General features: G+C 36.3%; 1 protein-coding gene across 1 annotated transcript in view; it reads left to right on the forward strand.

The window, feature by feature from the left end:
* LOC102807664 (mitogen-activated protein kinase kinase kinase 4-like) overlaps positions 1-21,574 on the forward strand; it is a 320,941-nt gene that overhangs the window by 82,032 nt on the left and 217,335 nt on the right. Inside the window, exon 10 of the mRNA XM_085505174.1 lies at positions 15,958-16,119. Within this exon, the coding sequence (XP_085361300.1) occupies positions 15,958-16,119 (162 nt within the window). The remainder of the gene's footprint in view (positions 1-15,957; positions 16,120-21,574) is intronic.

A 21,574-nucleotide genomic window follows, 5' to 3' on the forward strand; every position in this document is an offset into this window, starting at 1 on the left:
TCAATCACAGGTATAATACTAATTCTAGCCAATCACAGGTATAATACTAATTCTAACTAATCACAGGTATAATAATAATTCTAGCTGATCACAGGTATAATACTAATTCTAACCAATCACAGGTATAATACTAATTCTAACCAATCACAGGAATAATACTAATTCTAACCAATCACAGGTATAATAATAATTCTAGCCAATCACAGGTATAATACTCATTCTAGTCAATCACAGGTATAATACTAATTCTAGCCAGTCACAGGTATAATACTAATTCTAACTAATCACAGGTATAATACTAATTCTAACTAATCACAGGTATAATATTAATTCTAGCTAATCACAGATTTAATACTAATTCTAACTAATCACAGTTATAATACTAATTTTAACCAATCACAGGTGTAATACGAATTCTAGCTAATTACAGGTATAATTCTAATTCTAACCAATCACAGGTGTAATACTAATTCTAGCCAATCACAGGTATAATACTAATTCTAGCTAATCACAGGTATAATACTAATTCTAGCTAATCACAGGTATAACACTAATTCTAGCCAATCACAGGTATAATACTAATTCTAACCAATCACAGGTATAATACTAATTCTAACCAATCACAGGTACAATACTAATTCTAGCTAATTACAGGTATAATACTAATTCTAGCTAATCACAGATATAATACTAATTCTAGCCAATCACAGGTATAATACTAATTCTAACCAATCACAGGTATAATACTAATTCTATCCAATCACAGGTATAATACTAATTCTAACCAATTACAGATATAATACTAATTCTAACCAATCACAGGTATAATACTAATTCTAGCCAATCACAGTTATAATACTAATTCTAGCTAATTACAGGTATAATACTAATTCTGACCAATCACAGGTATAATACTAATTCTAGCTAATCACAGGTATAATACTAATTCTAACCAATCACAGGTATAATTCTAATTCTAACCAATCACAGGTATAATACTAATTCTAACTAATCACAGGTATAATACTAATTCTAGCTAATCACAGATTTAATACTAATTCTAACTAATCACAGGTATAATTCTAATTCTAACCAATCACAGGTGTAATACTAATTCTAACCAATCACAGGTATAATACTAATTCTAGCTAATCACAGGTATAATACTAATTCTAGCTAATCACAGGTATAACACTAATTCTAGCCAATCACAGGTATAATACTAATTCTAACCAATCACAGGTATAATACTAATTCTAACCAATCACAGGTACAATACTAATTCTAGCTAATTACAGGTATAATACTAATTCTAGCTAATCACAGATATAATACTAATTCTAGCTGATCACAGGTATAATACTAATTCTATCCAATCACAGGTATAATACTAATTCTAGCTAATTACAGGTATAATACTAATTCTGACCAATCACAGGTATAATACTAATTCTAGCTAATCACAGGTATAATACTAATTCTAACCAATCACAGGTATAATTCTAATTCTAACCAATCACAGGTATAATACTAATTCTAACTAATCACAGGTATAATACTAATTCTAGCTAATCACAGATTTAATACTAATTCTAACTAATCACAGTTATAATACCAATTCTAACCAATCACAGGTGTAATACTAATTCTAGCTAATTACAGGTATAATTCTAATTCTAACCAATCACAGGTATAATACTAATTCTAGCCAATCACAGGTATAATACTAATTCTAACCAATCACAGGTATAATTCTAATTCTAACCAATCACAGGTATAATACTAATTCTAACTAATCACAGGTATAATACTAATTCTAACTAATCACAGGTATAATATTGATTCTAGCTAATCACAGATTTAATACTAATTCTAACTAATCACAGTTATAATACTAATTTTAACCAATCACAGGTGTAATACGAATTCTAGCTAATTACAGGTATAATTCTAATTCTAACCAATCACAGGTGTAATACTAATTCTAGCCAATCACAGGTATAATACTAATTCTAGCTAATCACAGGTATAATACTAATTCTAGCCAATCACAGGTATAACACTAATTCTAGCCAATCACAGGTATAATACTAATTCTAACCAATCACAGGTATAATACTAATTCTAACCAATCACAGGTACAATACTAATTCTAGCTAATTACAGGTATAATACTAATTCTAGCTAATCACAGATATAATACTAATTCTAACCAATCACAGGAATAATACTAATTCTATCCAATCACAGGTATAATACTAATTCTAGCTAATTACAGGTATAATACTAATTCTGACCAATCACAGGTATAATACTAATTCTAGCTAATCACAGGTATAATACTTATTCTGACCAATCACTGGTATAATACTAATTCTAACCAATCACAGGTATAATACTAATTCTAGCTAATCACAGGTGTAATACTAATTCTAACCAATCACAGGTATAATACTAATTCTAACTAATCACAGGTATAATACTAATTCTAACTAATCACAGGTATAATACTGATTCTAAGCAATCACAGGTTTAACACTAATTCTAGCTAATTACAGGTATAATACTAATTCTAACCAATCACAGGTATAATACTAATTCTAGCTAATCATAGGTATAATACTAATTCTAACCAATCACAGGTATAATACTAATTCTAACCAATTACAGGTTTAACACTAATTCTAGCTAATTACAGGTATAATACTAATTCTGACCAATCACAGGTATAATACTAATTTTAGCTAATCACAGGTATAATACTTATTCTGACCAATCACTGGTATAATACTAATTCTAGCTAATCACAGGTATAATACTTATTCTGACCAATCACTGGTATAATACTAATTCTAACCAATCACAGGTATAATACTAATTCTAGCTTAATCACAGGTGTAATACTAATTCTAGCCAATCACAGGTATAATACTAATTCTAACCAATCACAGGTATAATACTAATTCTAACGAATCACAGGTATAATACTAATTCTAGCTAATCACAGATACAATACTAATTCTAACTAATCACAGTTATAATACTAATTCTAACCAATCACAGGTATAATACTAATTCTAACCAATCACACGTATAATACTAATTCTAGCTAATTACAGGTATAATACTAATTCTAGCTAATCACAGATATAATACTAATTCTAGCCAAACACAGGTATAATACTAATTCTAACCAATCACAGGTATAATACTAATTCTCTAACCAGTCACAGACATAATACTTATTCTAACCAATCACAGGTATAATACTAATTAAAGCCAATCACAGGTATAATACTAATTAAAGCCAATCACAGGTATAATACTAATTTTAACCAAACACAAGTTTAATACTAATTCTAGCCAATCACAGGTATAATACTTATTCTGACCAATCACTGGTATAATACTAATTCTAGCTAATCACAGGTATAATACTTATTCTGACCAATCACTGGTATAATACTAATTCTAACCAATCACAGGTATAATACTAATTCTAGCTTAATCACAGGTGTAATACTAATTCTAGCCAATCACAGGTATAATACTAATTCTAACCAATCACAGGTATAATACTAATTCTAACGAATGACAGGTATAATACTAATTCTAACTAATCACAGGTATAATACTAATTCTAGCTAATCACAGATACAATACTAATTCTAACTAATCACAGTTATAATACTAATTCTAACCAATCACAGGTATACTACTAATTCTAACCAATCACAGGTATAATACTAATTCTAGCTAATTACAGGTATAATACTAATTCTAGCTAATCACAGATATAATACTAATTCTAGCCAATTACAGGTATAATACTAATTCTAACCAATCACAGGTATAATACAAATTCTATCCAATCACAGGTATAATACTAATTCTAGCTAATTACAGGTATAATACTAATTCTGACCAATCACTGGTATAATACTAATTCTAGCTAATCACAGGTATAATACTTATTCTGACTAATCACTGGTATAATACTAATTCTAACCAAACACGAGTATAATACTAATTCTCTAACCAGTCACAGACATAATACTAATTCTAACCAATCACAGGTATAATACTAATTAAAGCCAATCACAGGTATAATACTAATTAAAGCCAATCACAGGTATAATACTAATTCTAGCTAATTACAGGTATAATACTAATTCTAGCTAATCACAGATATAATACTAATTCTAGCCAATCACAGGTATAATACTAATTCTAACCAATCACAGGTATAATACTAATTCTAGCCAATCACAGATATAATACTAATTCTAGCTAATCACAGGTATAATACTAATTCTAACCAATCACAGGTATAATACTAATTCTAGCCAATCACAGATATAATACTAATTCTAGCCAATCACAGGTATAATACTAATTCTCTAACCAGTCACAGACATAATACTAATTCTAACCAATCACAGGTATAATACTAATTAAAGCCAATCACAGGTATAATACTAATTCTAGCTAATTACAGGTATAATACTAATTCTAGCCAATCACAGGTATAATACTAATTCTAACCAATCACAGGTATAATACTAATTCTAGCCAATCACAGGTATAATACTAATTCTCTAACCAGTCACAGACATAATACTAATTCTAACCAATCACAGGTATAATACTAATTCTAGCCAATCACAGATATAATACTAATTCTAGCCAATCACAGGTATAATACTAATTCTAACCAATCACAGGTATAATACTAATTCTAGCCAATCACAGATATAATACTAATTCTAGCCAATCACAGGTATAATACTAATTCTCTAACCAGTCACAGACATAATACTAATTCTAACCAATCACAGGTATAATACTAATTAAAGCCAATCACAGGTATAATACTAATTCTAACCAATCACAGGTATAATACTAATTCTAACCAATCACAGGTATAATACTCATTCCAGCTAATCACAGATATAATACTAATTTTAACCAAACACGAGTATAATACTAATTCTCTAACCAGTCACAGACATAATACTAATTCTAACCAATCACAGGTATAATACTAATTAAAGCCAATCACAGGTATAATACTAATTAAAGCCAATCACAGGTATAATACTAATTTTAACCAAACACAAGTTTAATACTAATTCTAGCCAATCACAGGTATAATACTAATTCTGACCAATCACTGGTATAATACTAATTCTAGCTAATCACAGGTGTAATACTTATTCTGACCAATCACTGGTATAATACTAATTCTAACCAATCACAGGTATAATACTAATTCTAGCTTAATCACAGGTGTAATACTAATTCTAGCCAATCACAGGTATAATACTAATTCTAACCAATCACAGGTATAATACTAATTCTAACGAATGACAGGTATAATACTAATTCTAACTAATCACAGGTATAATACTAATTCTAGCTAATCACAGATACAATACTAATTCTAACTAATCACAGTTATAATACTAATTCCAACCAATCACAGGTATAATACAAATTCTATCCAATCACAGGTATAATACTAATTCTAGCTAATTACAGGTATAATACTAATTCTGACCAATCACTGGTATAATACTAATTCTAGCTAATCACAGGTATAATACTTATTCTGACTAATCACTGGTATAATACTAATTCTAACCAATCACAGGTATAATACTAATTCTAACCAATCACAGGTATAATACTAATTCTAACCAATCACAGGTATAATACTAATTCTAGCTAATCACAGGTATAATACTAATTCTAACCAATCACAAGTATAATACTCATTCCAGCTAATCACAGATATAATACTAATTTTAACCAAACACGAGTATAATACTAATTCTCTAACCAGTCACAGACATAATACTAATTCTAACCAATCACAGGTATAATACTAATTAAAGCCAATCACAGGTACAGTACTCATTTCGCCGAACCTCCCGCCCGCTTCCGGATTTCGATCGCTTTTTTTTCGCTCGCTTTGTTCAATCCGACCGCGCAATTTCCGCTTTTTTTCGACCGCGCAAATCTGGAAGTATCCGCTCGCGCAATCGCTCGCTCGCTCGCTCGCTCGCTCGCCTGACAGCACAACCGCCCGCATTTACAGTTCATTACCTACTGTTTCATGTACAAGTGTATCATTTTTGTTTTTATGATGTTAAAATAAGAATAAATACAATTAGAAATTTATAGAACGACCGTTGAAAAAAATACGGTGGATCACACGGCCATATAAAATTGGTGATAATAATGTACACCATAAACAAGATCGAACCAAACATGTGAAATCAAATACGACACTGACACAGACACAACTAATATGAAATAAAACCATTCTATTTTTGGTGGAGAGCGAAAAATGTCTACTGTAGAGTACGGTATTCGTTGAGTTAAACCGTGTGTAGGGTTGACGGTTGTCATGCACGCATGGTTTGGGTTTAACACGGGTCAAGTTGTAGTTATGTTAAAATCCGTGGCACCTATAACAATTGAAGAATATCTGCAGGAATAGTAAGACTGTGAAAAAAACGACTGATCGATTGTTATAGAATGACCGTAGTGTACAATTTGTCAAACAAATACAATACTTGCAAATGTAATGTCGGCCAGCGCCCATCTTACTTGTCCGAAGTTGTCGACACCGACTTCACTGGAGATCGCGTTTTCTAACTAGGCGGCTGGCAAGCGGACTAACACGTTACATAAATCTGTTAAATTACAATTATGGTTTTTATGTTTGCGCCCAATGTCTCGTTATAAAATAAAGGATTCAAATTTTGCAGGGTATTCCGTTTTTTGCGAACTCTGGGCGAAATACTTTCATGAGCTGTACGTAGTTCACTTACAGCCAAAACAAAGTCGGCTTGGACATTAAGTTGTGAGACGCGAAAAAACAAACGCTGCCAGTGATTGATTACGTTCACTGAATAAAAGAACAAAATAAACGCAATCAAAGGCGCCGACCACGCGCTTTGAAAATAAATAGAACGCGTTGCTAAGAGGAATCGCATCTGCATCTCGACGACGTCTCCGGTCATGAGCAGGGTTTGCTGCGTCTTAGAAAAATTTAAAGGTAAAAAGGAATCAGTGTCGGGGAACCATTCACAATGTTTGCATGAAAAATCCCACGCGAAAGCGTTTTTTTTTCTTCCTGTTACAAACACTATGATACCTGAATCCCGATTAATTCATAAATATGAATCGGTAAGGGTCAATTTCCTGCAATCCTTCAAGATTAAATTTGCCTCCTAAAATCTTTCTAACGATGAGCTGGAAGATTGCCATAATTGAGTGCCACCATTTCTGTTCTAAGATTTATTCAGTATAATAATACAAATGTTCACCCCAACAGAAGTGGACATACAGTTTTAGCGACCCGAAGAGCTCATTGTCAACCGAGGCGAAGCTCTACGATAAAGACTTTCCGTTCCCAAAAAATAATAAGAAGAAAAAAACTTCTCGTTCCCGACATTACGAAATTCTTTTGTTTTGGGGAAAAAACCTGGAAAAAAAACTGATTTTGACAAAATAATTTAGAAATTGATATTAAGAATAATTCATAACGAAATCTATTTCATATGTACCCATAATTTTTTGTCGTAATTACTGATTACACACGAATATTACAGAAAAAAATAATTTGCTATATTATCTATATTTGTGCCTTTTATTTGTTTTGAATCGTGACTGAAAGGAGCTAGATGAAATTACAAACTATGTAGTGTGTTCGACAACTCGTGTATGAACAACAATTTTAATAAATATGATTTTACTTGGTAAAATTACTGTATTTTTCTACATAAAAACAAAAGAATTTCACAATGTCTTTGTTATCATAGCGTTGTTGGTAATAGTTGAAAATGATACATCCACGTGAACCTGCTTATATGAGATCGAAGGAGTCTGTTTTCAACAGCCGTATACATCTAACTGCGTCATCGCTAAGTTTCCTTGTGGACCACGAGTTCTGTTCCTTGTTTGCACGTTTTCATGTTCACACAATCGCAGACATTATTTGTAAGGGTGCCCTTTGAAATGGCACATTTTCTCGATGTTTTAGCGAGTACTCCGCGAGTATATGGCTTGTTCTCACATCAGCATAATTTTCCTCGAGTTCACTCATCGCTTTCCCACATGCACTTCTCGTTCTTTGCTGCTAACTTTTTTTGCACTCTAATATGGTGTTGTTTTTGTCTTTCTAAACATCGAGTTTATTTTTGACATTCAACGAGATCGCTTGAATTTTGAATTTGATGACGGTTCGAATTTATCCACTTTTACAGTGATCAACATTGCGTTCGAGTAGTAATTACAAGCCTGATTTACATTTTTCTTGCGGTGTTTTTCGTCAATGTATTAAATATAAGTGCTTTGGGAAATAACATAATTATATTGCGCGAGTGAAAGAATTTGGTGAGACTGTCACAACACGTTTTATTTATTTCCAACGCGCGTGGTCGGCGCCTCTGATTGCGATTATTTTGTATTTTTGTTTTCAAAATGTATCACTGGCTGCGTTTGTTTTGTTTTCCTCAACAAATTAACTGTTCCGAGATCTCTTTCATTTTTCGTCCGGCTGCTGCCAATCCAATAATTCGTCGCCGCATGTACTCAGACAAGCGATTAATCGTCACAATCATTATACTAGTAGTTTAAGTCCAATTGATTTGTAGAAATTCAGCTATGCGATAATTATATGTGCAGTTTTGTTTTGCGCACCCAGACACGAGCAAAAGTTAACCAATAGATTTTCTGAACTACAGCATTCGTATTACTTATGCAAATTGAGTAAGGGTCATAGTGCGAGTTGCGTTCAAAAATAACAAAGTGTCAAATTATTTTGAGCGCCGTTCGGAATAAATTTAGTCAAAATCACACACAGAAACACACACACAACACACAAACACTAGTACTCAATACATATCGCGATTGACCAGTTATATAGCTGCTTGAACTACACACACAAGGACGTAAATATGTAAATACAGGTCACAGTTCGACTTGCGTAGCAAACGTTACAATGTGTCAAGTGATTTGAAGGCGTCTTTGTTCCAAAACAGAGAAGCAATAGGCGTTGTGTTTTGAATCGTCATTAAAACCTAAATTTATTACGAATAAAAACTTAAGTTTATACATACAATGTACGATCATTGTTACTCCAGCGGTCGGCTGGCAAGCGGACGATGTTTCTGAAGCCAGCCATAGCAGGAGTGAGCGAGCGAACAAAAGCGAGCGAGCGAGCGAACGAGCGAACAAAAGCGAGCGAGCGAGCGAACAAAAGCGAACGCGAGCGAGCGGAAAAAAAGCGGTCGGTTTCCGGTCGGAAAGCAGCGAGCGGTCGGAAATTAAGCGATAAGCGGTCGGAAAAAAAGCGATAAAAGCGGGAGGTTGGGCGGAATGAGTACTGTATAATACTAATTAAAGCCAATCACAGGTATAATACTAATTTTAACCAAACACAAGTTTAATACTAATTCTAGCCAATCACAGGTATAATACTAATTCTAACCAATCACAGGTATAATACTAATTCTAACCAATCACAGGTATAATACTAATTCTCTAACCAGTAACAAATACAATACTAATTCTAACCAATCACAGGTATAATACTGATTCTCTAACCAGTCACAGACATAATGCCTCAAATCTGACCAATCACAGGTATAATACTAATTCTAGCCAATCACAGGTATAATACTAATTCTAACTAATCACAGGTATAATACTAATTCTAGCTAATCACAGGTATAATACTAATTCTAACCAATCACAAGAATAATACTAATTCTAACCAATCACAGGTATAATAATAATTCTAACCAATCACAGGTGTAATACTCATTCTAGTCAATCACAGGTATAATACTAATTCTAGCCAGTCACAGGTATAATACTAATTCTAACCAATCACAGGAATAATACTAATTCTAACCAATCACAGGTATAATAATAATTCTAGCCAATCACAGGTATAATACTCATTCTAGTCAATCACAGGTATAATACTAATTCTAGCCAGTCACAGGTATAATACTAATTCTAACTAATCACAGGTATAATACTAATTCTAACTAATCACAGGTATAATATTAATTCTAGCTAATCACAGATTTAATACTAATTCTAACTAATCACAGTTATAATACTAATTTTAACCAATCACAGGTGTAATACGAATTCTAGCTAATTACAGGTATAATTCTAATTCTAACCAATCACAGGTGTAATACTAATTCTAGCCAATCACAGGTATAATACTAATTCTAGCTAATCACAGGTATAATACTAATTCTAGCTAATCACAGGTATAACACTAATTCTAGCCAATCACAGGTATAATACTAATTCTAACCAATCACAGGTATAATACTAATTCTAACCAATCACAGGTACAATACTAATTCTAGCTAATTACAGGTATAATACTAATTCTAGCTAATCACAGATATAATACTAATTCTAGCCAATCACAGGTATAATACTAATTCTAACCAATCACAGGTATAATACTAATTCTATCCAATCACAGGTATAATACAAATTCTAGCTAATTACAGGTATAATACTAATTCTGACCAATCACAGGTGTAATACTAATTCTAGCTAATCACAGGTATAATACTTATTCTGACCAATCACTGGTATAATACTAATTCTAATCAATCACAGGTATAATACTAATTCTAGCTAATCACAGGTGTAATACTAATTCTAACCAATCACAGGTATAATACTAATTCTAACTAATCACAAGTATAATACTAATTCTAACTAATCACAGGTATAATACTGATTCTAAGCAATCACAGGTTTAACACTAATTCTAGCTAATTACAGGTATAATACTAATTCTAACCAATCACAGGTATAATACTAATTCTAGCTAATCACAGGTATAATACTAATTCTAACCAATCACAGGTATAATACTAATTCTAACCAATTACAGGTTTAACACTAATTCTAGCTAATTACAGGTATAATACTAATTCTGACCAATCACAGGTATAATACTAATTCTAGCTAATCACAGGTATAATACTTATTCTGACCAATCACTGGTATAATACTAATTCTAACCAATCACAGGTATAATACTAATTCTAGCTTAATCACAGGTGTAATACTAATTCTAGCCAATCACAGGTATAATACTAATTCTAACCAATCACAGGTATAATACTAATTCTAACGAATCACAGGTATAATACTAATTCTAGCTTAATCACAGGTGTAATACTAATTCTAGCCAATCACAGGTATAATACTAATTCTAACCAATCCTCATTATACTCATTCTAGTCAATCACAGGTATAATACTAATTCTAGCCAGTCACAGTTATAATACTAATTCTAGCCAATCACGGTATAATACTAAATTCACCACATTCAATTACCCACCATAGACTCTGGTCAGTCAAAATGACTATTTTGAACTGTAGGCATTATTCTGCGATTCAGCCAATCTTAGCTCTCTGTTTTTCTCCGCACTGAGGTGCATCGCAAGGAAAAACAGGGTGATTCATTCTCCTTCAGTTTTTCTGAGGTATATGTGACAGTTGGTAACAGTAGACATTGTGGCTGGTAAGATATATTTTTGCTTTTTTGGGGCCCGTGTCTCTTTGTGTGCACTGCTAACTCGAATGACAAAATTGACTACTTTGTTGGTTTTCATTGTGTCAGTTTTTGACTCCCATGTGCGAAGCACAAAATGGGAGTCTTTGCAGTTAGTGTGTCTGTATGTGTGTGTGTGTGTGTGTGTGTGTGTGTGTGTGTGTATGTGTGTGTGTATGTGTGTCCGACTGTTCCACTGCTATCTCAAGAACCATACATCAGTTTTTGATGAAACTTGGTGCATAGATGCTCTGGGCCAATGCGCAGATTTGATTAGGTTTTGGTAAAAATCCATGCTCGTTAATTACCTAATTTGCATGATAATTAGCTAATTTTTAGCTGTTCTATGACTGTTCTACTGATATCTAAAGAACCACTCATTGGATTTTGATGAAACTTGGTACTTAGATGCTCTGAACATATGCGCAGATTTGATTAGTTTTTGGTAAAAATCCGTGCATATTAATTACATAATTTGCATGATAATTAGCTATTTTTTAGTGGTTCCATGACTGTTCCACTGATATCTAAACAACCACTCATTGGATTTTGATGGAACTTGGTACATAGATGCTCTGAACTAATGCTAGGTTTTGATTAGTTTTTGGTAATAATCTATGGATACTAATTACCTAATTTGCATAATGATTAGTCAATTTTCGATTTTTCAACTGATATCTCAAGTACTAATCATCACATTTCAATGAAACTTGGTACATAGATGTCATATGACACTGCACAGACCTGATAGTTTTTATGGTAATATCAGTACATATAATTACCTAATTTGCATAATTAATTAATTTTCAGCTTTTGATATAAGTAGTGAGCATTACATTTCAATGAAACTTGGTACTTACATACTCAAGGACTATGCAGAGATTGATTGTTTCGGATAAATATTTGTGCATATTAATAACCTAATTTGCATAATTAGTTAATTTTTAGCTTTTCCACGGGTATCTCAAGTACTAATCATCGCATTTCAATGAAACTTGGTACATAGATCCTTTAGGTCTATGCAGAGACCTGATTAGTTTCAGGGTAAATAATTGTGCATATTAATTACCTAATTTGTATAATTAATTTTCAGCTTTTCTACTGATATCTAAAGTACTAGTCATCACATTTCAATGAAACTAGAATTATGCAGAGACCCAATTAGTTTTTGGTAAATATTTGTGCATATTAATCACCTATTTTGCATAATTAACCAATTTCCAACTTTCACACTGATATCTCAGGTACTAATCATCACATATCAATGAATGTTTATACATGAATGCTGTAGGACAATTGACAGACCTGGATAATTGTGGGTTAAAATCTGTACATATTAATTACCCAATTTGCATAATTAACCAATTTTAAGCTTTCACACTGATATCTAAAGTACTAATTTCCATTTTAATGAAACTTAGTACAAAGATGCTCTAGGACAATGTACAAACCTAATTAGTTTGGGGTAAAACTCTGTTCATATTATTTCCCTAATTAGCATAATAATTCATAATTTTTTGGTTCTAATCACATTTCAATTAAACTTGGTACATAGAGTTTTTGTTACATTGCGCAGACCTCATTAGTTTTACAATCAAATCTGTTCATGTTAATTTTCTGATTTGCATAATTAGTTTTCAGCTACGTAATTTCAAATTATATTTAATTTGTCTCCAATACTTCTCAGCACATGGGAGTTCTTTCTAAGCTTTCTTTGATTTTAACTGTAATTTCGTTCCACTCATGCATGCCTTGTTTATTTTCTTAGTGTTTAAAAATTGACAGGAAGAAAGGAAAGTAGTCCAGGAAGACCTTCTTGCCTCCGAGGTTGTTGCCCCCAAAACTGACTCGGTCATGTGGAAATTGCCACCAGCATCTTCCAATACAAATGTCACCTTTGTTTGGAATGTGTTTGGGTTTCGGGATTCAGGGTTTTGCCACAAGGATGTGTGCTCTAACTTGAGATTCCGATGCCTGGGATATTTTCCAGGACTGTGTGCAAGTTGCCGAGACTGATCGTGTTTCCCTAGCTCGGGTATGGGACCAGGTGGTGGACCCTCCTCTTCCTTGGGTCGTGTGGGAAGCAAGTTTGACGCTTCTGTCTGCGACAGGGGGGTGGGCATACGTTTGGCAGGGGACAGAGTCTGAACTTTTCGACTCCTACAAATCTTAATGCGACTCACTTTGGCACCCAATGTAGAACCATTTGAACCCATGGCCACATATCCCTGTCCCACTCAGATTGAAGGCAGTGGGTAGCCGGTCCCTGGACTCTCCAGGTGGTGACACATGGTTCGAAATTCCGCTACCTCTACATTCCCTGTCAACACCCCCCCATTGGGGACGCTGCCAGGGGATCCCCTCAAAGGAGAAGCAATCCAACAGGAGGTATACAGTTTGCTTACAAAGGGTGCCATACACAGGATAGAAGACCCTGTGATAAGTCTGGGCTTCTACTCACACATGTTTGTAGTTGCAAAGGCTTCAGGTGTCCGTTTCGACTGGTTAGTAACGCTAGACTTAAGCGATGCTTACCCGCACATACCAATAAATCCATCGAGTCATCGTCTCCATCGATTCGCCCATTTGGGCCAAGTATTCAAATTCAGGGTGCTATGCTCGGCTCTATACATGTTCACCAGAGTGTTGAAACACGTGCTGCATCGGTCGTCGGTACACATCAACTGGTACCTAGACGACTGGTTGCTACACAACCAAAACAAGGTGTTGTTGGCTGAGCAAGTAGGGCTAGCATAGGATTTATTACACTAGTTAGGCTACCTAGTAAATCTAAAAAAGTCCCACCCACATCAAACACGGTAGTTGGTGTTTCTGGGCATGGAGTTTGACACAGAGGCAGACTTGATACGTCCCTCGCAGACTCGTTGCCTAGCTCTAGGCGGCCTAGCCGAACATCTAGTCAGCGATCCCTATGTGTCTCTCTGAGAGCTGATGCGCATCATTGGTATGATGACATCAGTTCGCAGGGTAGTTCCCCAAGCTGCACTTCGCAGTCGCCCGGTGCAACCCACTTTGTTGCAACACCGGTCTCACCTACGGGAACTGGAGTGGTGAGTAACTCTCTCAGACCAAGCGAAGGATGCCTTGCCCTGATGGATGGCAATTACCAACCTCAAGCAATGGGTCCCATTGCTATGACTATGACTCTGATAACAGATGCCTCCCTCACAGGTTGGGGAGCGCACATATTGGCAGATAACCCAATGAGTCCCAATTGGACTGTGCACTCCCAGTGTACCACCTACATGCATGTAGGCTTTCAGCAGACTCGCACAGTAGGAAGGTTTATATGAGTGAGCTGCCAATGTCCTGGCCAGGGCGAATAGGGGTTCCACAAATGCAGCCTACGACTCTAAAGGGCGGGCATACGTTGATTGGTGTAGTGGAAGGAAGGTTGATCCATGCCACCCCACTGTTGGCCAGGTAGCAATTGTTGGCTATACGTCAGCCTTGTCACCCACCATCGAGAATTCTTTGGGGACAAGACTAGCCGATTGTCCTATTATTAGGAGACTGTTTACTGCTTTTCATAATCAGAGGCTAGACCCCGACTCAGGGAACCACCCAATTGGAACTTGTCGGTTGTGTTGTCAGCTTTAAGCAGACCACCCTGTGAATCACTGCAATTAGCACCTCTGAAATATTTGACATGGTAAACAGTCTTCCTACTACATTTGTAGCTCTCGCCTTGACGGTTGTGCCACCTTTATGGACAATCATGCTGTGCGAAGACACAAATTGGGTTTCTCTCCAAGAACCAAATTTCAGGGCACGATCCACAGCCGATCGTCACCCCCTGTTTGGCCAATATTGTTGGCTCGGAGGATCAGGAGGAGTTGCTTCTTTGCCCGGTTTGAGCTTTGAGTTGCTACTAGAACTATACTAGGGAGTCTAGGCAGGGCAGGAAGCACATGCTTGTGTGATATGAACAGCCTTCCCGATTTCCATTTCTAGGTGGATCACGCAATCCACTGAGGAAGATCTTTTTAGGGTGGGCCTGGGTCTCGCATCCTCGGGCAATGCCGACCCTGTCACCCTATCAGCAGTATGCTTTTGTTATGGGAACAACACTGGCAAGGTAATACACCGTTTTTCACTGATCTTAACAAGGTGGTAGTCATAAGTAAAAAAAATTGTCCCGGGATGGGACACCCTATATTTGGAATACTCCTTTGTTTTTGCTCGGAAACCCACCACTTGGCGTCTGACTCTGCCTACAGTTCAAAATAGTCATTCATTGGTATGATACTTATTCTAACCAATAACAGACATTATGCTTTTTTTTGTTTTAATTAATTATTGAAATGGTTTTGCTGTGTTTTCAGTCAGAAGCTTTAACCTTAAGTGAAATGATAACGACTGCAGTGCATCAAGTTGATGAGAATTTAGATTTAGATTTATTGGCTGACATTGAAGAAATGGAAAGAATTAATATGAGATATTATTACAAAGAAACAATGCATAGTTGTTTCAATCTTGGATTTGAGGTTAGTAATCTTGACTTTAACTATTGTGTCACCATGGTTTTTCAGAAAATTTTTTCTACTTTCTATACCTTTTCTGTTTATGAACACTGTTTAATAGCATAGTGTCAACTTGCTGTGCTTGTAGGCCATGTGCTTGTTGCACCTAACTGGTTTGCCAGCCATATGCATGTTGTATCTTTATTCATGGTTTTCCTAATAAATCAATTACTTGTTTCGGAAATGTCTTAGAGCAGGTAACAAATAGAGCTGTGTTGCAGCATTTTTCCAAAGCTTGTTATGAAAACAGTGACAATAATTTGAATTAGTCAGTACATGGTTTGGTCGCATTCTGAATTGTAGACAAAAATTTCACAGAAAATGGCCTAAATTTCAACTTTTGTATTTCATGAAAACTTAGCAGCCTCTCAACCCTGATATTAAATGTTTTCCACCTGTGAATAATATTAACACAGGTTGAAGTGTGCAAGTCACTTACAGTTGCCGAATTAAAAGTATATCAATTGATTTATTTATTTTTTGATTGATAGACAAGATCCAATTCATTTACTGTTCTTGCCTTGAATACTCATGGTCCCTATTTTATTATAGTTTACTACATCACCTTCCAGAAAATCAGTGAAAATAATAAATTTCATTTATTACTCATTAGGCCTAATTACAGATTACAGCCCTAGACGGAAACTATTAGAGAGTATACCGGGTCTAAAGGGAACACCCTAGAGTAGCATTCTCTAAGAAAAAGGCTTCGCCTGAGGGGTCACCCTCCAAGGCGATCACGCCTTTCTGTCTCCATTCTCTTTTTGTTCTGGTGTTTCCGGGATATATTTTTCCGCTGATTATAGTTTTTACTGGGCTTCCTAGAAATCTAGTATGCTTTGACGATCGACAATAGCAGTTTCTACATTACGGTAAGGGCTTTCAATTATAAGGGCCCCAGATCTCGTCTGTTTTTGTTGAATCACCAGCTCAGTATGAATTCGCTGTATTGGCGGGGTGAATTTTCTTGTTTTTTTATGATCTCATTTCCTGGCTTTTCTTCAATTGCATCATGCTTAAATCATTGAAAAGACTGAGAACGTCCTGACTAGATTCGGCACATAAGATATGTTAATCTTACCACTTAGAGCTGCCAGTCTGGGACCCAAAACACATGTGTTGTCATTTTTGCTATGGATTTTGCCTTGAGGGAATTTGCAATCTGTGGGATTCTCGATCGTGGTAGCACTTTGAGGGCAAGCGTTTGTGGAAAGCTGGTATACATCGCTCTAAAAAGGGGAAGTCCCTAGCCACAGCTAACGATGTATCTGTTTCAATGAGTGAAACATCTCTCCCTTTCCCTTGGTAGCAGAGACGAGGTTTGCCTATCGCGGACTGAGGGAGATCAAGAGTTGCCACAGTTGGACTCCCTGCTCAATGTTATAGGATCAACGACAGAGGCAAGCTGTCCATCTCTGAGGTGATGGAGGCGTCGCTCGCTACTTTTCTCCATTGTGGAATTAGTTTTTCCGTGTGATATTACCTAGGCGGGCATGCCCCGTTCCACCACTCTTGTTGGGGAACAGAGTTGCCAATCACCGCTAGTACAAACACCGAGTTACAGCGTGTTCCTACTGGGGTGCTGACGACGAGTACCAAGGTGGGATAGGTACTGGTGGAACTGGTCCAATACACCAAGACTCCATCTGCACTTACGCAACCTGGGTTGGTTGCTCATATACAGGAACAGACCTTGTTGTCTTCCCTACCGATGTTAGTCAGGGTGAAAGGGGCTCCTCCCATGATAATGAGAAGGCTTGGAAGGCCTGGATGTTTAACTTGACCCCAAAATGAGCTCCCTCCTGCAGACGAGGGGGACAACGCATGAGGACCGGGGTGTGGGGTGTGTGGAGTCAGGTGGGAGGGGGGACAGGCTGTGCTGTCTGTCCCCTCCATGCTAGGATTTGGGTTAGATGTGCCCCATCCTCTCTTTGATCTCTCCCTAAGAGGAGGAGGTTAACTCACATGAGTGGGACAGGGAGTGTCCACCTTTCCTATGGAGGGGGACCTTCCTTCTGGTTTCCCACACCTCCCTTAGGCACGGTCTGAGCAGGCTTCGTTACTTCTGCTTCAACAAACCGCGCAAAGTGTCCCTTCTTGTTACTCTGCAAGGGGAACTCCAGTGTTGGTACCCCTGCGCAGGGCGGTATGCAGCCCCTCCCGGGGAAAACTACTACTTCCTCAGTGGGTGGGGATGGGTGGTGGTGGCTTGTCGTCTCTCGCCCCTTCCTTGTTGGGACAAGCACAGACTACCCAGCCAGCTCAGCTCAGCTGACCCTTACCAATATGCAATTAAGGACGCAGCCTCCTCAACGGGGTCCCTGTCCCTGATCCCTGTACTCACACCTTTGTTAAGGCGGGTTGCATGGATCGGGAAGGCAGGTCATTGTGTGGTCATTTGATCGGCACCAGAGTCTGCAAGTGCATCGGGCCCTGCTGGCAGAATTTTGTAGAATGGGTTTCCTTGGCGTTAGAGCTTTAGCTCACCCTTTTAAGTTCTGACCGCCTGAGTGCTAAGCAGTGAACCATGATCCTCGGGCAGATGGACCAGTTTTTGGCTGTGCAGAGAGTCGATATGTGCGACATTGTCCATACTGCCTTCTTGGCAGGAGAGGTTTCTGTCGAGCAGGAGGCTGTACTGAGTCAGTTCGCCTACCCTACTCCAGCGGGAGGCGAGTTTGATCGTCTGTGGAGAGGGCCTTGTGCGTGTGGCCGGCTCTTTTTGTGGCCGGCTAGCTGATGCGCTGGTTCCTTTCTAAAGAGCAGAAGAAGACCGGAAGACCGGTAGCGAGAAGTGTCAGAAGTCAGGAGTCCTAGGGCTCAGTCTCCCTGTCTTCGTCCTCCTGCTCTAGCTCCAAAACCCTGTCCGCTCCTTCCCTTCCGATCGCGCCTCATGCAGCACACACCGGTGCAGGAGAGACCCCTGGACACTCGGAGTAAGGGGGGGGGGGGTTATCAGAGTTCTCTCCAGTCTCCTCCTCCGACTCCTCTCTTTGGTCTTCTACCAAGGGACATGGTCAAGGTGGGGACGACCCGGCAGGAAGTAGCCAGCGATCGGGAGAAATCCCTAGGTTCTATTCCCACATCTTCCTCATTCCCAAGAGTTTGGGGTTTGGTGGCGTCCTGTCCTAGACCTCAGTTGTGAAGCTCAATCACTTCCGGATGGAAACACTGACTTTGGTGCTTCTGTCGAAAAATGTGAAATTTTATAATGCACATGATACATTTTGTTGTATTTACAAATTAGTTGTCACAATTATAGTTATTGTATTTTACAATAATAATTGAATAAGTTGTGCATTGAACGTAAATAAATTTAGTTTACGATTCCCAGAGTTAAGTCATGATATTTGGATACTGTATGAATTGAGCCTCATTTTCAAATGTTGCCTGAATAGTCAATTGAATCCAAGATAAATACTAATGTAGAAGTCTTTTTATGATTTAAAAAAAAAAATGTTTTTGTGCCAGGCGACAGTTTTGGACATGGAATGTCACAGTTGTCTCTCCTGACTTTTTTTTTGTAAGTGCAAATTGCAAGTGCTAGTGCTAATGCTGCATTTTGCCACAGAAGTCATTTCCTGTTTGGGACATGACAAGGCTGTGTGGCCATCTCCCTATCAAATGGCAATTTTAATGCGCTATCCTGGCGTCAACCAGGCCCGGTCAAACACAAGCACCTGCGGACCTTAACCAAGGTTCCCCCAAAATCACATTCGTTAGTGAATGGAGGTAGGTTTTTTATTTTGATTAAAATTGATTGTGTTGGGGATGTACATTGATGGATGTGCTTGGTGATGTGAATTGTAATGTTGATTATATTCACATGAATAGCCAGAAAATGAAAATATAAACGCTAGTTTGTAAAGAGACTCACATGTTATTAAATTATTGTACACGATTAATTGTAGAGGTTAAAGTTTTCAAGTAAATCGCTTTCCGGATTGTCATGCCTTGTTATCTGTTTCATGATTTCTAAGATATCCACACTTCATGAAAAGAATATTCATGTTTCCACTACATTTATTCATAAGAAAATAACATGTTGTTTGCCAAATAAAATACCTTTACCAATTTTATATGTTGTGTCATAAAATGTTGCTTATGATTATGCTTATTGCCATATTTGTATCTTTGATTTAAAAAAAATTTCATTGATGAGAAGGACCTTTTTAACCAGACCAGCCAAAGTATAGTGACTTTTATGTACCCGGTATATGCATGTTCACATGTGTTCTTTCAAAGCTAACTTGATTATCCCCATTTTAAACTATCTTTTTGACTCCCGTGTTTGAAACACACAATAGGAGTCTTTGCAGTTAGTGTGTGTGTATGTGTGTCCATCTGTTCCACTGATATCTCAAGAACCATACATTGTTTTTTGATGAAACTTTGTGCATAGATGCTCTGGGCCATTGCGCAGATTTGATTAGGTTTTGGTAAAAATCCATGCAAATTAATTACATGATAATTAGCTGATTTTTAGCTGTTCCATGACTGTGCCACAGATATCTAAAGAATCACTCATTGGATTTTGATGAAGCTTGGCACATAGATGCTCCAAACTAATGTGCAGATTTGATTAGTTTTGGGTAAAATCTGTGCAATATTAATTACCTAATTTGCATAATGATTGATCAATTTTCGGCTTTTCCACTGATATCTCAAAGTACTAATCATCACATTTCAACTAGGTACATAGATGTCATAGGACACTGCACAAACCTGATAGTTTTTAGGGTAATATCAGTAGATATTAATTACCTTATTTGCATAATTATTTAATTTTCAGATTTTGATATTTCAAGTAGTAATCATCACATTTCAATGAAACTTGGTACATAGTTATTTAAGGACTGTGCAGACCCCTGATTAGTTTTAGGGTAAATAATTGTGGATATTAATTACCTAATTTGCATAATTAGTTAATTGCTTCCATAAATGTTCCACTGATATATAAAGAACCATGGATTGGATTTTAATGAAACTTTTAAAGAGTTCAATGAATCTAGAACTATGTAGAAACCAAATTAGTTTTTGGTAAATATTTATGCTTATTAATCACCTAATTAACATAATTAATTAACACCGATATCTCAATTACAAAGTTTTGGTGCATAAATGCTCAAAGACAATAGACAGGCCTGTTCATATTAATTCTCTAATTAGCATAATAATTCATAATTTGTTTGTTCTGTTCTGTTCATATTAGTTACCTGATTTACATAATTAGTTTTCAGTTTTTCCATCAATACCTCAGGTACAAGTAATTTTGAATGATTTTTTAATGTGTCTTCAGTACTCTCTGGTGCTGTGAACTGCTTCACTTTCGCAAGGCATTTTTTCTGGGTTCCTACAACATGGAGTGTTAGGGACTTTATTGAAATGTTGTACACAAATTTCATAAAATTTTGAATAT

This window comes from Saccoglossus kowalevskii, chromosome 11, assembly GCF_978046115.1.
Source record: "Saccoglossus kowalevskii chromosome 11, keSacKowa6.1, whole genome shotgun sequence".
Lineage (NCBI taxonomy): Eukaryota > Metazoa > Hemichordata > Enteropneusta > Harrimaniidae > Saccoglossus > Saccoglossus kowalevskii.